Genomic DNA, 16,213 nt, shown 5'->3' with positions numbered 1-16,213 from the left:
CGTCTTTAACAATTTTCTCCTTATAGACGCAACAGATAGAAGTAAGATTAGTAGCGATCAAAAGCGCTTTTTTATCGCATTAAGCCTGTACCCCCTTTCATTTTTCGCGAACACTCCCTTTAATTCTTAAATGTGTTAGGGAAGCGGGGATAGGGCGCCCAAACTTACTCTCAGGTGTTGGCTTCTTTTTAGATTGTTTATTTGTATTTTTAAAAGTTTTTTTTCATCGTCAAATACATCGTCAAGTGTTTTTATTTTGCTTTTAATATCTTTACATATGCCTTGTTTTACAGTGGTTAAAAAGGGGATGGTGGAGTTGGCACATTTGATGTAGGGGGGGGGGGCCCTGCCTTCATTTTTGGTTCAAATCTTCCAAGTTTTTGGATGCACGCCTAATTAGGGTTCGAAATTCCTATAATAAAATCAAATTGAACTTTAATGACCTCTAATGACTCAGGGCCCCCCCCCCCTACATCAAATGTGCCAACTCCACCATCCCCTTTTGGGGGAATGTTAAGAAGTACGATGGGCGATGAACTGATGATGCACGGCAGCGGCAAAACTAGGAAAGTTTTACTTGATCGTTTGCGGTTACTTTAACGTTGTTAATTTCTCTTAGTTATTCATTAAAAGATCACATTTACATTAGATAAACATTCGACCTTCCTGATCCTTAGTTAAATACTTCGAGTTAAACTTAATGAATGCTTAGTCAGAATGTCGTCTTCATTAAATTCTTATTTACCGGGAAAGAATTTCTTTGTTTTTTTTTACATCAATGTCATTTTACAGTTGATCAACATTCGACCCTCCCGATATTAGCCTTTAATCGTTCGTTAAAGAATTTCTTTGTTTTTTACATCAATGTCAACCTAATAGTAACTACAGTATTTTGAAAAAGCATTTTTAGGTTTTTGGACACGACAAATTTTGAAGATGCGCTAGGTAGTTCTGAAATGATGAAAGAAACTGCGTATGAGACTAAGAGAGCGGAGGTGGCGATTATTCAGAAGAAAATTGATGAGTTGAAGAAGGAAAAGGAAAAAATAAGAAAGGAACGAGACATACTGGAGCGTAATAACCCTGAAACTATTAATTCTGTGAAATCGGGAGTCGGAGAGATAATTAGGAAAGAAAAGAAACCAAAGAAAGATAAGAAAATAAAGAAAGAGCGGGCAGAGAAAGAAAAGAATACTGATCAGAATAAGAACAAAAAGATAAAAGGACCTGGAGATAAAATCAGAAAACAGATGAGAAGAATCGAAACTATGGAATTGATGGAATGGGGACTAAGTTTTAAGATGCCAGCATCTACCAGTTCACACATACAGGAGGTGATACTAAACATTTTTATTGAAAGAATTAATTGTCGAATGAGAGGGGGGGAGTGCAGAAGTAAAAATAAAATTACGTTTTTGAACCTTAGCGCATGCGCGCTCCTCTTTTAGCAATTAAGCGCTAGAAATAATTAGTGAACTTAATACATCATTTTCACTAGTTAGTGGGCGAGAAATAGAAATCTTTTGAAGACTCGTAAATAAAAATACTGTTCTGTTATCTCTAGTCTATTAGTTATAAAATTATTATGTACTAATCTCAGTTCGTCTATTGTTTGTTTGTATGTTCGGTTATTACTCATGAACCCCTTGACCGATTTGCATCCCATTTTGATTGGGGAACTGGAGAACTTGATAGAGCTACGAGAAAGTTCTTAGCTTATAGTTTAAAATTTCTTAAAGGGACTGTTTAGGAAAAATTAAAGGGGGTATAGGCTGAAACCGGTTGTTGATCGAGACCTACAAGAGTTCGATGTTTTGTTTTCTCATCTCTTTTCTTTACCTCCCCCCCCCCCTCTGTTTTCGTTTCTTTCCTCCTCTCCCGTCCCTTTTCCCCGTTTCGGGTGTCAGAGAGACTCAACTTACAACACCCGGCCATTCTTACTTTTTCTTAAACATATCTTGCCTTATCCATTTTTTGTTCAAAACTTTCTCGTTCTCCGGCGACTGTACCTTTTGAGAAACCAACTCTAGACCCATCAGTTTTATTTTTTTTATTCTTTCTATTGTTGGATCTTTTTTTCTTTCTTTTTTAGATCGCTTTTGTTTTATTTCTTCTCTTCTTTTTGGATCTTTTATTTTTTCTTTTCTTCAGATCTCTTTTGTGTAATTCTTTTATAGCCTTATGTATTATTTTTTCTTTTTTCTTCTTTTCCATCTTTTTCGTTGGGTTTTCCAAGTTTGTTCTACTCATTTGGGGTTTGTGAGGGTTTCTGTTTCCGGATTCCTTGTCCGTTTCCAGACTGACTGAGTTTTCCTTCTCATTTCTCAGGTTTACTAAGTTTTCCTTCTCAACCTTTTATTTTTGGTTTACGGAGTGTCCTTCTCAACCGTATGTTTCAATCTGACCTTTTTCCTCTTTAATTTCTCCCTTTTATCTGTTATGTCTATACCATTTTGTCTCTCTCCCTTATTACTCTAACTTTGTCTTACTTAACTTAGAGGTTAAGAGCTCTAGTCCGTCCCTTTCCTATTTACCCTTCCTCTTCACTTCTTTCCATTGATTCACTACCGTCCCCTTCCCTATCTACCCTACCTTCCTCTTACCTTCTCCTTCTACTTCCCTATTCCTTGCATAGTTAACTATATTCCTCTTTCCCTCTCAACCTTCCCCTTTCTCTCTCAATCTTCCCTTTTCCCTCCCAATCTTCACCTTTCCCTCTCAAACTTTCCCTTTCCCTCCCAATCTTCACCTTTCCCTCTCAACCTTCTCCTTTCCCTCTCAATCTTCCCTTCTCCCTCCCAATCTTCACCTTTCCCTCTCAACCTTCCCTTTTTCCTCTCAATCTTACCCTTTCTCTCTCAATCTTTCCCTTTTCCTCTCAACCTTTCTCTTTCCCTCTCAACCGTTCCCTTTCCCTCTCAACCTTCCCCTTTCCCTCTCAACCTTCCCCTTTCCCTCTCAATCTTCCCCTTTCCCTCTCAATCTTTCCCTTTCCCTCTCAATCTTTCCCTTTCCCTCTCAACCTTTCCCTTTATCTCAATCTTCTCTTTCCCTCTCAATCTTCCCCTTTCTCTCTCAATCTTTCCCTTTCCCTATCAGCCTTTCCCTTTCAACCTGTCCCTTTCCCTCTCCACCTTCCCCTTTCTTTCACAATCTTTCCCTTTTCCTCTCAATCTTTCCCATTCCCTCTCAACCTTTCCCTCTCAACCTTCCCCTTTCCCTCTCAACCTTCCCCTCTTAATCTCCCCTTTTCCCTCTCAACTATTCCCTTTCCCTCCCAATCTTCCCCTTTCTCTCTCAACATTCCCCTTTCTCAATCTTCCCCTTTCCCTCCTGACCCTCCCTGTCTACTTTTCCTCTTCCCTACCTATCTCTTTCCTTACCTATCTCCTTCCCTACTAATCCACTTCCATCCCTTCCCTCTCTCTGCCTTTCCCCCTTCCACACCCTTCCCCTTTTTCCGCTTTTAACCCTTTCCATTACTGTTTTCTTCCCTTTTTCCTTTTATTTTCCACTTTTTTTTTTCCTTTTCTTTTCTTTTCCCCTTTCCTTTCCCTTTTCCTTCCCCTCCTCTTGGGTCTTTGATTTCTTCCCCCTCCTCCCAGGAAAGAATTTTATACATGTGTTTAATAAAACTTTTTATCAATGGTTGAAACCAAAAACTTTTTTCAAAATGTTTAACTAGTGGTTGACAGCAAAAAAGTTGCTGAAAAATCTTTAAACCAGCTGATGAAAGCAAAAAAGTTATAAATCTTAAACCCAGTGGTTGAAAGCAAAAACGTTTTTCAAGAAAATTATTTTCCAGTGGTGGAAAGCAAAAAGTTGTTAAAAATCTTAAACCCAGTGGTCGAAAGATAAAAAGTTGCTGAACAATCTTGAAACTAGCGGTTGAAAGCAAAAAAATTATTTAAATTATTAAACCCATTTGTTGAAAGAAAAATGTCTTTCAAGAAAAAACTGTTTTCCAGTGTTCGAAAGCAAAAAGTTATTCAAATTCATAAAACCAGCGGTTGAAAGCAAAACGCTTCTGGAAAATCTTAAACCAGTGGTTGAAAAAAAGCGTTTTTCAAGAAATTATTTTTCAGTGGTTGAAAGCAAAACGTTGTTGAAAATCTTAAACCAGCGGTTGAAAGAAAAAAGTTGCTGAAAACTCTGAAAACCAGCGGTCGAAAGCAATAACTTTTTCAAGAAAAATTATTTTTCAGTGGTTGAAAGCAAAAAACTGTCGAAAATCTTAATCCCAGCAGTTGAAAGAATATAAGTTGCTGCAGAATTTAAAAACCAGTGGTTGAAGACAAAAAAAAATTATTTAAAATCTTAAATCCATCGCTTAAAAACAAAACGTTGTTGAAGAAAAAGTATTTTTCAATGGTTAAAAACAAAAAGTTGTTGAAAATCGTAACCCCAGAAGTTGAAAGAAATCCATTTTATTTTATTTGCTTCCTGCTTAATGTGACTTGTTTCAGTCAGATCTTGATCTTTAATTGCATCTCTTATTAATTTCTCCATTCCATTGTCAGAATTTGAGAATTACCTAACCTAAACTGAAGCTAGTGTTGGGAGTAGAAAATATTAGAAAATTTAGATTAAAAAGATTAATTGAATAGATTAATAAAATCTCATAATTAAGTTTTGGTATAATCACACAGTTTTATATTAATTTCTCGAGACAGAAACATCAGATAACTTTTACAGTTCTCGATCAAATGTGGGTTTACAGGAAGAAGAGAAAACATCAGTTTGTTTTATTATTATTTAATCATTTTTATGATCTAGGTTTCTTCAACCAAGCCAGCCTCAGTTTTCAGTCCTGAAGGTTCAGACGAGACGATGGTTACCTGTGCCGTCTCAACTGAATTAAAGGTTAGATGTTGCTAAGCTTGACGAAATAAACAAAAAATTAGACACTACTCCCACAACATTTTATCCAGCGATTCTGGATCCAGTGCCATATTATCCAGTCGACATTTGATTTTAACCGTCAGAACTCTTTTTCACATGGAATCTTTCTTCCATTGTATCGTATGTTATTACAATTAATATAGTTCTTAAGAGTTTGATATTTATTTGTTTTCCTTTACACGCCAAGCACATATCTTTGAAATCTCTTGCGATATCATATTTTGAAATCAAAATTTAGAAAATTTGACCGTGGATCAAAATAAGGTATGTATTAAACGCTCTAATGTCTACTTTAACAAATGCGTCACTGCTTTAAATGTTGTGGCGTTAAAACATCTCCCCATGAGAATTACAGATAAATCCGTCCTTCAGAATGTAAATCGAGCTGAAAACTTTCGAATCGTGGAATTCAAGAATAATGCTCGATCTCCTCTTTTTGTTAATCTGCAGATTATTATATTTTAATTTTGATATCCATTAAAGTGTCTAAAGTTCAACCAATCTGAGTGTTGTTTGCATAAACCGAACAGCCAATCAGAAGCCGGGAAATTTTACACCAAATCATTGAGAGAACTCTCATTGCATTGGTCGGAACCCAGCAGGGATATCAAAAAGAGAGGATTAACAAGAATAATTTTCACAGCATGGATATTCAGGCGATCGGAATTAAGGAAATTCAATTCTTAAGTTTTTTTAGCTCTGAAATACTTGTTCATGAATATCCTACAGAATTTTTTGTAATGAGTGGTTGGGGATCAATGACTACACAGTTTTGTACTGTTATGGATATTTGTATTGTATTATTATTGAATTATAATTTAGGTATCTGAAACCAAGCAAGCTACAGTCTTAAGTCCACAAGGTGTAGAAGAGGGGAAAAATACTTCTGACCAAGTCTCGTATGTATTAAAGGTTAGATTTCGCTTAATTAGATAAAATCTTTTCAAAATAGAAATGGGAAGGGAAATCCAATTTTTTGTAACTACTAAAGAAACTTGTCAATTGCGGAATGTATATTTCAAATGTAGACATATTAGTAGAGGAGGTCGTCAGCTCAAAAATGTCCCAATTGAGATAAATCTAAGATTGTCATTTAGAAGAAAATATTTCTGTAAAATTAAAATTTTTCTGTGCAAAATTTATTTTCCATTTGACTACCTCTATGTTATTTGAAATGTATTGAACTAAAAACGTTTTAAAAATTTCAAATGAGAAGAATTTAATCCTGTTTTTTGTTATTTAATTAGTATTATTTTTATATACCAGATATGGATCTATTAACCGAATTTAAAGAGGTGGCTGAACTACCTATACCACCGGTTCAAATCTTGAACCACCGATTCAAAGCTAAGAATTTATGAGGATTTCAATCGGCGATTCAGGATTTGAGCAATTCAGCGACCTCTACAATTCATTAAACTCTGACGGGAAAAGTAATGATTAAAAATCTCTGTTCTAGATATTTTATATAATGTACAATCAAAAGCAATGAAATACCTAATCTATTCCACCATTGTATTGTTGTTTGTTAATACCAGTAATTGATCAGGATGAGCTCAGTAACATTGAATCAGACGAATCTAGCAGAGTGGAATGGGAGAGTCTTTTCCCCTGTCCCAGAATAGTTGAAGATATGATCGACCATTCTCAAGATGTTTTGGAGACTGGTGAAGAGCTTAGGTCAAGATTTTTCCGGGAGATTCAAGCTGAGCTAGATCAGGCTGCTGAGTGGAATTATCAAACATCAGTCCTGAAATCTCTTCTGGCCACCGCCGCCGGAGTAGGTAAATCCAACTCAGAAGTCAAGATTGATATCTCTGATACGGTTCCAGTTGAGAATAATGAGATCGGAAACCATGATCAGATCGATCAAGTTGGTCATGTCCAGATTCAAGGTTCTCATCAAGACCTCAATGCACAACCAGAACCAGGTTATTTTTAAAAGCTCGAGAGTGTTTATATATATTATTATTTTGTATTGATGTAATTGTGATTTTTACTGAACATTGGAGCGAGGAACAGCGAGGAACTGAAACAAGAGATTAGACGGCAGAAGAAACATACTGATCTTCAATAGTTCATGATAGATATCCTTGCCATAACTTCTCTTGTATTATTTTTATTTTACCATCTTCTGGTCTATATCCTGTGATTATGTCAAGCCATGAAAAAGATTGATGCACAAATCTTCAATTTTGTTCTGTTTTTCGAGTTATACTCTCAATATTCCGCTATTATTCATAATTTAAAATTAAGTTGCGGTGAACAAGGATATCTTCCACAGTAGAAAAAATTCTTGTGATATAAATTGTGATTTTTTTAATACGGCATAAAATATAGCTTGCATTTGTTGAAAACATCTATATAAGATTTTTAAATGCAAAATTCAGGAATTTTTTGTACGAACAATTTTTTTTTAGATTTTTGTTGTCCCGGTATTGGGCTCGGGTCTATAGAACATGCGAGTCTGAATTCTAGAGTTTTGGCCGATCTAGACCAGGAAGGAATACTACTGCGAGAATTCTTGGATATTGGATTCTATTCAGAGATATCTACGGTTGTTCCTGATAATGTCCAGGTTCTTACCCCATCTTCACCGGTTTTCCAGGATGAAAATGAACCTGCTCCAGCCCTATCTTCACCAGTTCTTCTGGATGAGAATGAACCTGCTTCAACCCTATTTTTACAGGTTCTCCGGGAGGAGAATGAACCTGCTCCAATGGAGTTTTCTCCATTTGCTCCAGTTACTACAAGGAGTCCTGAACCTGGGTTCTATTATTGGAATTCTCAGGATGAAATTTCCCCTGTGGTCACTTCAGTTCTTCAGAAGTCTATTGGAGGTTGCGTCTCTTTGTTGGATAGAAATTCCTTTGATTTATCTCACGTTGAAGAACTTTCTCAGGGAAACCAAAAGAGCTTTTCCACAGTTGAAACCCTTGATACTCCACGAATGAAAGATCATCTTATCGAGGTATTGAAATCACTTGGTGTTTCAGATGCAGAATTTGAACAGAACCTTGAGACGAGGATTGCTCCGTGCGATGGATTTCAACAGAATCTGGAAACTGATCTTGCTCCAAGTACTGAACTTCAGTATCCTAACAATAAGCGTGATTTATACTCGGTATTTCAACAGAATTCAGAAATTAATCTTGCTTCACACCCTGAATATCAACAGAATCCGAAAATCAATCGTGCTTCACACCTTGAATATCAAAAGTATCCGGATGCTGATCTTGCTTCATCTACTGAAGTTCTGAAGATCCCAAAGACTAATAAGTTTCTTCATAATACAGAGTATGGTCTTGCTCCATGCTTGGAATCTATTGTTACCTCATGCGCTAAACCTCGACAGAATTTGAAGATAAAGCAATCAATACAGAATCCAGATACTGAGCTTACCCCACGCCCTCAATTTCAGGAGATCGTAGAGACTGAGTTTGCTCCATGCCCTGAATTTCAACAGAATCCTACAAAAGTGCTTGCTCCGTCCCTTGAATTTCAAAAGATTTTAAAGACTGAGGTTTCCTCACATCCGGAATTTCCACAGAATATTAAGCCTAATGATGCTTCACATCCTGAATCTTGTCAGAAACCAGAGATTAAGCTTGCTCCCTGTCCTGTACTTCAGAAAACTCCGGAGACAAAGCTTTTTCCATGTTCAGAATGTCCTCAGGATCCGATAAGTAATCTTGCTCCACTCTCTGATTTTTCACAGAATTCAGCGATTAATCTTGCTTTGGTTTACGAATTTCAAGAGAAGCCAGGTACCGAGTTTGCTTCTTGCCCTCAGTTTCAACAAGATCCGGCGATAAAGCTTGCTCCATCCTCTGAAATTAATGAGACTTCAGAGACTAAGGTTGCTCCATGTCCTAACTCTAAATATAATCCAAAGACCAGAGTCTCTCTACTTGAACTTCAGGAAATCCCAGAGATAAAGTTTTCACTGCACCTTGAATCTCAACAAAATCTGATAACGGAGCTAGCTTCATCACCCGAACTTCAGAAGACCCCTGAATTGCATCAGACTCCTGTCATAGAGGTTGGTCCATCCCCTGAAATTCAACTTGTTCTTAATACAAAGCTTGGCTCAAAAACTGATGCTGTTTCGGATACGAAAGTAAATGAGATCAATACTTCTCATGATGCAGAAAATAATCTTCCAGTGAAACAGCTGTTAGAATTAGAACCCAAACCAGCGACAAGTCTTATCCTAGAGACAAAGGATACTTTAAGTAACTATTCTAAGACTGAGCTTTTCACCCATACAGAGACAAAAATTATCCTGGATACAGAGAATTCTTCAAGAAACAATACAATTCCCAAGACGCCTCCCAATACAGAGACAAGTATTATCCTGGATACAGAGAATGCTTCAAGGTACAATACTATTCCCGAGACGTTTTCCAATACAGAGACAAGTCTTGTCCTGGATACAGAGAATGCTTCAAGTAACAATACAATTCCCAAGACGCCTCCCAATACAGAGACAAGTCTTGTCCTGGATACAGAGAATGCTTCAAGAAACAATACAATTCCCAAGACGCCTCCCAATACAGAGACAAGTCTTATCCTGGATACAGAGAATGCTTCAAGTAACAATACAATTCCCGAAACGTTTTCCAATACAGAGACAAGTTTTATCCTGGATACAGAGAATGCTTCAAGTAACAATACAATTCCCAAGACGCCTCCCAATACAGAGACAAGTCTTATCTTGGATATAAAGGATGCTTCAAAGACTGAGTTGTTTCCTAATACTGAAATAATCCGAAGTAAATACCTTGAACCTGTTTTAAAAAACGAAGATTTACCGGATTTGCAGGAGAAGGATAAATCCTCCCTGCATAGAATTCTTTCGCTCTACAGAACAAGGATGAGACGTGACAGTGTTAACTATCAAAATGTTTTCAATCTTGCCGAGATTTCGGATGACAAGGATGAATCGGAGAAAACTTCGTCCGAATCTGAATCCGATTCGTTCAGCTCGGACCCTGATTCGTCCAGCTCGGACCCTGATTCGTCCAGCTCGGACTCTGATTTACCAACAGGAAACGAAATCATTACGATGAGCATGGTCAAGGTTGGTAATAAACCTGAACTGCCAGTCAGCAAATCAAGAAATAACGATTGCAAGCTTGCTAGGAAAAGTCAAGATAGATGTATTGGTTATGAGGAGTTTAAAGAACGACTAGAAGTATCTGAAGGATGTCGCAGTATTGAGAAGAAAAGACAATGTGACAACTCAACCAAAATAACTTCAAAAGGTAATTTATCTGTATTCTTGAAATACTGAAATTAATAAATTTAAAGAGAGATTTCCTTAAATAGGTTCAGGATTACTTTGGACAATTTTCAAGAAAATTATTTTGCTTGGTGATAAAACCCCAATCTTTTTGTAAAATATGTTTTTATCACGAATTTATAATCAAACCCAAACTTGAAATGCAGATGTTCTTATTTAGATATGGATAGTAACCTGAGAAATTAAAGGGACTGTAAGCGTAATTTAAGTTACCGTCCATGTAAAGAATGCCAATGCCCGAGTCACAACGGTACCCTTACAAGTGTTGTATGATTAAGTATTAAATCGAAATTTTAAAAAAAATGTTAATTGTCGATTTACTACAAAAATATATAGGAATTGTCAGCAAACAAGCACGAAAATTTTCACATTGTTAATCAGGCTAAAGTTTCAAGGGTACCGTTGTAAATCAGGCATTGCAATCTTGGTACTGAGGGTCGCTTAAAATTACGCTTACAGTCCCATTAGACCCTGAGACGAGTTTTGTTTTAATTAAAATAAAAATATCATTTTCCAGGTTTATTTTTTACCCTACTTTAATCAATAATATTTTCTAGGTGGTGAAATGGTCCTTGAAGTTTATAAATATCCTATGTTTTCTGGAACCCCTATTCCTGTGATCCAACTAAGTGAGTCCCTCAACCAACCCAACCCATTTTCAAGTGTCTCTGGATATATTATACCAACTATACTTTCAACCTCCACTGGATATCCTTGTATCTCTAAACCTGCAACCTCTACTGGATATCCTTTTATCTCTAAACCAGCAACCTCCACTGGATATCCTTGTATCTCTAAACCTGCAACCTCTACTGGATATCCTTGTATCTCTAAACCAGCAACCTCTACTGGATATCCTTGTATCTCTAAACCAGCAAACTCTACTGGATATCCTTTCATCTCTAAACCAGCAACCTTTACTGGATATCCTTGTATCTCTAAACCAGCAACCTCTACTGGATATCCTTGTATCTCTAAACCAGCAACCTCCACTGGATATTCTTGCTCTTCTATATATCCAAGTGCACCGATAGCTGATGCAGGTAAAGGATTTATCTCTACTGTATCATCTCAAAAATTGTTCGATTTCTGTGTTCCCCCTCCCACTCCTAATGAAGCCTTCGTTTCTCCTTACCGAGGAAAACTTACTAAAACTCAAGACTTTATTAATCCTGGAGACTATTCTATTCTTCATCCCAATCCTCGCCAGTTTCATAATCAGAACATGAACCTAAAGGACCATAGTCCTGTTATCGAAACCAAGCACATTTTAAACCATAGAAGGTGCGAGAAACTTGACAAAAGTTATAATTTTACCTCGGAGACAGGACAGAGCTGTGCAGATGTCTACTCTAACGAAGGATGGAAGAATGATCAAAGGGTGCGCGAGACCTGGCAAAAATACAAGGGTCGGAGACAATATAACAACCAGGAAGATATTACAAGCTGGGACACAAGGAGCAATTATAATCACATTGGTCGTAATAAAGATCTACGAGATTATCTGGATCAGTGTCCTAATCATCAATGGGATCGAAACTATACTCAAGGATCTCAATATGGATTGAAAAATCGTAGTTCTGAAAGGAGTCTGGAAGGCCGGAAGTATCCAAGTAGATATTCCTACAGTCTGGATCCACGATCTTATATTAAAAGAGCAAGGTATAGCGATCATTAGCGATCTGAATCAGTTCTCTTTTTGGTCCTTCACAATATCGGAGAACTGACTGAGCTTAAATACCAAGGCTTTACTCAAAGGTAACTTTTTCTTCTACTCTTTCAAACAAAATTAGTTTGAAGAGTCATTGAAGTTAACATAATGATTGCTTATAGAAATTTTCCCTATCTTAAATTTAATAGTTTACTGATTCTACCTTCAACAATCAACATGCAATGAATATATTGAAGGCTGTCTAGATACTGACCAAAAGCATGTTTTTAATTGAAATTTTTTTTGGAGAATGAGAATGTATAAGTACAATAACTTCAATACATTTGACAAAATCAAAATAAATAAGAGTACACCATTTTACATTAATTTATACTCCCTTTTTTAAATATATTTTGATAATGATGATAAAGGGGGCTTTGGTCGTATTAATCTCCGGGAAATTTAAACAGTGGTCAAACGCAAATGTGCGCGCGCCTTTTGTTAAAAAATATGACTTTTTCACGTCCTCACATGCTTTACACCGTTAAATGAATTTGAAACGGCATCAGGACGCGATTAAACAATAAATTCCTGAAAAGTTTGCGCCCTAGAGCCTCATGTCCCCCTGTGCGCGCGCAATTAAGGAAAAATGCAAATAAATATATGTTAATTCAAGTTGGCCCTAATTCAAGACAAAAGTAGCATGCGATGTTTCTTAATTGCGCACATTTGCTCTGATCTATTTGAAATTGCATTTTGCAGTTACAATACATATAAGCGAGTTCGCATGCAAAAAATCAGCGTTCTACGACAATGCTAAATTATGTTTAACCACTGTTTAAATTTTCCGGAGAGTAATACTACTTACACTCCCCCTTTTTTGCTTTAGAATTACTAATATTATTTTAAATTGAAGGACCGGAATGGTGTGACTTAGCATTGCTGTGTTTTCCCCCCAGTTTGTTTAAGTCAGGTGATGTGAATACGAGTTCTAGGTTGAAAGTAATCCTATGCAATTTGTTCTAAATATAAATAAGAAAATATCAATATAGTTAAAAAAAAACTGATATGGTAATTAAAAAAAATGTGAGCATTTTCAAAATTTCAGATTCAGACATATTGGATAAATTAATTTGATTTAGGTGTTGGATAGCATGACTAGTGAAATCAAAGCATTTTAGTGTAATTTTGACTGTAACTTTTACAGGTAAATATTTTCCCTAATATGTGGATTAGTGGATCAGTTTCCATTTGTTGTTTATTTTTGTTTATTTTTAATGCTTAATTTTTATAGTGGACGATGAGATTTAAAAATACCAGTCCTAAGATTTCATTGTGTTAAATGTAACATTTATTTTTCTTCTATTTTCACTAATTGTCCACAAAAAGATTCATGAAATTTTTAGCGAATTATCATAGGATTAGGGTTTTCAAAGAAAAACTGTTACAGACATTGAACCTTAGTTTTCCATTTACGCATCATTATTATTTTTATTATCTCAACCTACAGGTCATGTAGATTATGTTAGGTTTCCTTTTTTTAGCTTCACATATTTGTTTCCAAAAATCAATTATTTTTGTCATTATTTCACAAACTCGGGTTTTCTTGTTCAACACCTCTGGTTTCTTTGTTTTGGCGAATAACCTCTGGTTTCCTTCTGTTTAACCACCTCTGAGGCCGAATTTAAAGAATTTGAGCCGCGGCTGAAATATGATCGGTTCCACTTAAAATTGTATTTAATGTTTCATGATTTTAACCGTCGCTCAATTGAAACCGGTTTTTGGTGGATTTGAGACCCAGCCCAAATTCATTTAATTCGAACTTAGGTTTCCTTGTTCAGCTTAATAGAATTAAGTTCCTATTTAGTATCAACCGTTGGTTCCAATTTAATCTGATTTGGTTATTTTCTCAGATTTATGCATTATTTATATTTTTTAATTCTTTTCTGAGTTATTTTCTAAATATTGTTTTCTCTTTTTAGTTATTAATGTTTACTGTTCAGGTTTAAGTGTATTTTAAAGCGGAGAAAAAGAAAAAAACGAGTCGGCAATTCAACCTGATATAAAGTGACATCAAACATATGTTCATGCTATTTTAAGTTGTAATGTAAGGACCAATATTATTTCGGACTCAATTACTACTTGTACATATATTATTTGAAAATTTTAAATGGTGAAATTTTGACCAAAGATTTAAAATGTTCATATGTAAATAAGTTTACACATTTTTGATTTGTATTGTTTGGCACCATTTTGTGATAATCATTGAAAATTGTAGTTTTCATTTATGTAAATTCTAAATATAGGACTTTCAAGCGTTTTACTTCACTGAAATTTTTCCTATTTAAAACATCGTCTCGTCTCGTCTCATCTCGACTCGTCTCGTCTCTGAAGTCTTGTACTTATACTTTAGTCTTGAACTCTAACTATCTTTTCTATGAATAAGATATTTGACAAGTTGAAAGAAATGTTATTTTCTACTGTACAGAAACATATTCTCATTTTTTAAACATTTTAAAATTAAATCCGATATTACGTCCAGGGTGTATAATCATAATCCTTATTAAAAATCGTATTAACACATTGAGGTAATTGGGAAAAGTTTAAAAAAATAATTAGACACTGTTAAATTAAATAAAATTTTTTGCAGAAATGGTTTTCAAATTGAAGATTGATTCTGGTTTTATTGTGTTCCAAGCTGAATTTGTTAATTTTTTATGGTAATGGTAATGTAATATAAATTAATTTGACTCTTGGACATTATTTCAATTGACCTTCTATTTGTACCTACCTTTGACCTTCCAAAGATGACTGACTTATCCTTATTTCTTTACAGAAAAGCTTGTGATTGTTAATACAAGAAATATAGACTAGGAACCGCCACATCTGATGCGTCAAATCTGTGTACTGCAGTGGGAGGAGATCAGAACAAAGAATTCAGGGGCAACGCATCATTTTTGAGGGAAAAGGGCCCAAGGGGTGGAATAAGAATATATTGTTATTGTATTTTCCATATTGACCAGAAAGCCAAAAATTCATAAGTATTAACTTAACTTGTTTTTTGTTGGACTGATCAGACAGTTCAAACCCTTCAACGTCTGTGGGGGCACTGGGTTTGTTTACATTTCTCCCACAGAGTACAGTACACAATTCGAGTATATCTGAGTTGGGCGTTCCTGTATATAGTTTCTAGGTTGATACAACATTCTGATTCGTGCTTTTGCTCGTTATTGCAAATATTATCTCAGGGTTAAAATATGTTAAAGTGTAAAAAAGCAATTGTTAAGAGCCACGAAATTTTTTTTTGAAATTTGTAAACCTTCAACAGTCCAAAAAGTGATATTCTACATTTCTGGTCGGGGGGCGGGTGATTTAGTTATTAAGTTAACTATTTTTGGGAAATAAAAAAGAAAGAATAATATGATAAGCAACAAAAGAATTTTATACACCCTTGACATGCAAGATTGAAACTAATCAATTATTTTACAATTTATATACGACTTTTATAAATTGCGTTTACATCGGACTATACATTTCATTTTTTAATAAGATAACTTGACTATTTACACACATGCCTCCAGCATTTATGCTTTCGGAACACATCTGATTTTCTAGAAATATTATTTCAAACTTTAAAGAGAACGATCTATTTCAGCTGCAGGGGTTATTTGTTAACTAATATTATTTTTGTCACCCTTAAACGATTACAGCGTCATGAAATACAAGAACTATACGTTTTGAGAGAGTACATGTACTACCAGCTTTGATAGAGTACATGCACTATCCACATGTTGAGATAGTACATGTAATGTCAGCTTTGATAGAGTACATGTAATATCCGCTTTGATAGAGTTCATGTACTATCCATATGTTGAGAGAGTACATGTACTATCAATGATGAGAGAACAACTGTAGAATATATGTACTTCTCATGTTGAGAAAGTACATTTGTAGAAAGCATCTACTATCCAAGTTGAGAGTATATGTACTAGCCATATGTTGAGAAATACAGTATACTTTCCATAAACAGGGTGTCCCAAAGAACATAAGAATTCAGTGACGAATTCGATATCGTCTTTGTTATACATTAGCATTGTAATACCTAATTGCAACAGCCAAATATTATTATGTCTGCTAGAATTTATTTTATGAAAACGGTAAATGGCTGTAAAGATGTGTCTATAATGTCTCCGCAAGATGAACAGTGAAGACGGACAAGTTTGCTCTGTTTGTATACTGTAATTTTCTTTTTTACTAAGTATAACCGTATGCGGTCAAAACATAAACAAACAAATTGTAAATATAGCAGACGAAAATCTTATGGATTACAGCTTTCTCAGTAGGTATCACTATAC

The 16,213-nt window shown here is 35.4% G+C and overlaps 1 protein-coding gene across 1 annotated transcript; it reads left to right on the top strand.

Annotated features, from left to right (window-relative positions):
• The first annotated feature begins 887 nt into the window (after positions 1 to 887).
• Positions 888 to 14,177, top strand: LOC111718455 (uncharacterized). The gene is made up of 9 exons (XM_023494058.1): positions 888 to 1,334; positions 4,777 to 4,863; positions 5,725 to 5,814; positions 6,452 to 6,833; positions 7,323 to 10,169; positions 10,765 to 11,965; positions 12,775 to 12,831; positions 13,001 to 13,065; positions 13,862 to 14,177. Exons 1-6 carry the CDS (start codon positions 957 to 959, stop codon positions 11,883 to 11,885), a joined length of 4,905 nt encoding a protein of 1,634 aa, XP_023349826.1. The 5' UTR covers positions 888 to 956; the 3' UTR covers positions 11,886 to 11,965; positions 12,775 to 12,831; positions 13,001 to 13,065; positions 13,862 to 14,177.
• Positions 14,178 to 16,213: the final 2,036 nt, after the last annotated feature.

The sequence above is a fragment of the Eurytemora carolleeae genome, unplaced genomic scaffold (assembly GCF_000591075.1).
Source record: "Eurytemora carolleeae unplaced genomic scaffold, Eaff_2.0 scaffold176, whole genome shotgun sequence".
Lineage (NCBI taxonomy): Eukaryota > Metazoa > Arthropoda > Copepoda > Calanoida > Temoridae > Eurytemora > Eurytemora carolleeae.
Note: the sequence above shows the minus strand (reverse complement) of the source record. Positions and strands in the feature narration are given on the sequence as shown.

Bases quoted from the DNA above. Each gene is read 5' to 3' on its own strand.
- LOC111718455 (XM_023494058.1), top strand. From the start codon at position 957: ATGATGAAAGAAACTGCGTATGAGACTAAGAGAGCGGAGGTGGCGATT. The intron at 5,815-6,451 runs GTTAGATTTCGC...GTAATTGATCAG, and splicing joins AAGTCTCGTATGTATTAAAG to GATGAGCTCAGTAACATTGA. The intron at 6,834-7,322 runs GTTATTTTTAAA...ATTTTTTTTTAG, and splicing joins CAATGCACAACCAGAACCAG to ATTTTTGTTGTCCCGGTATT.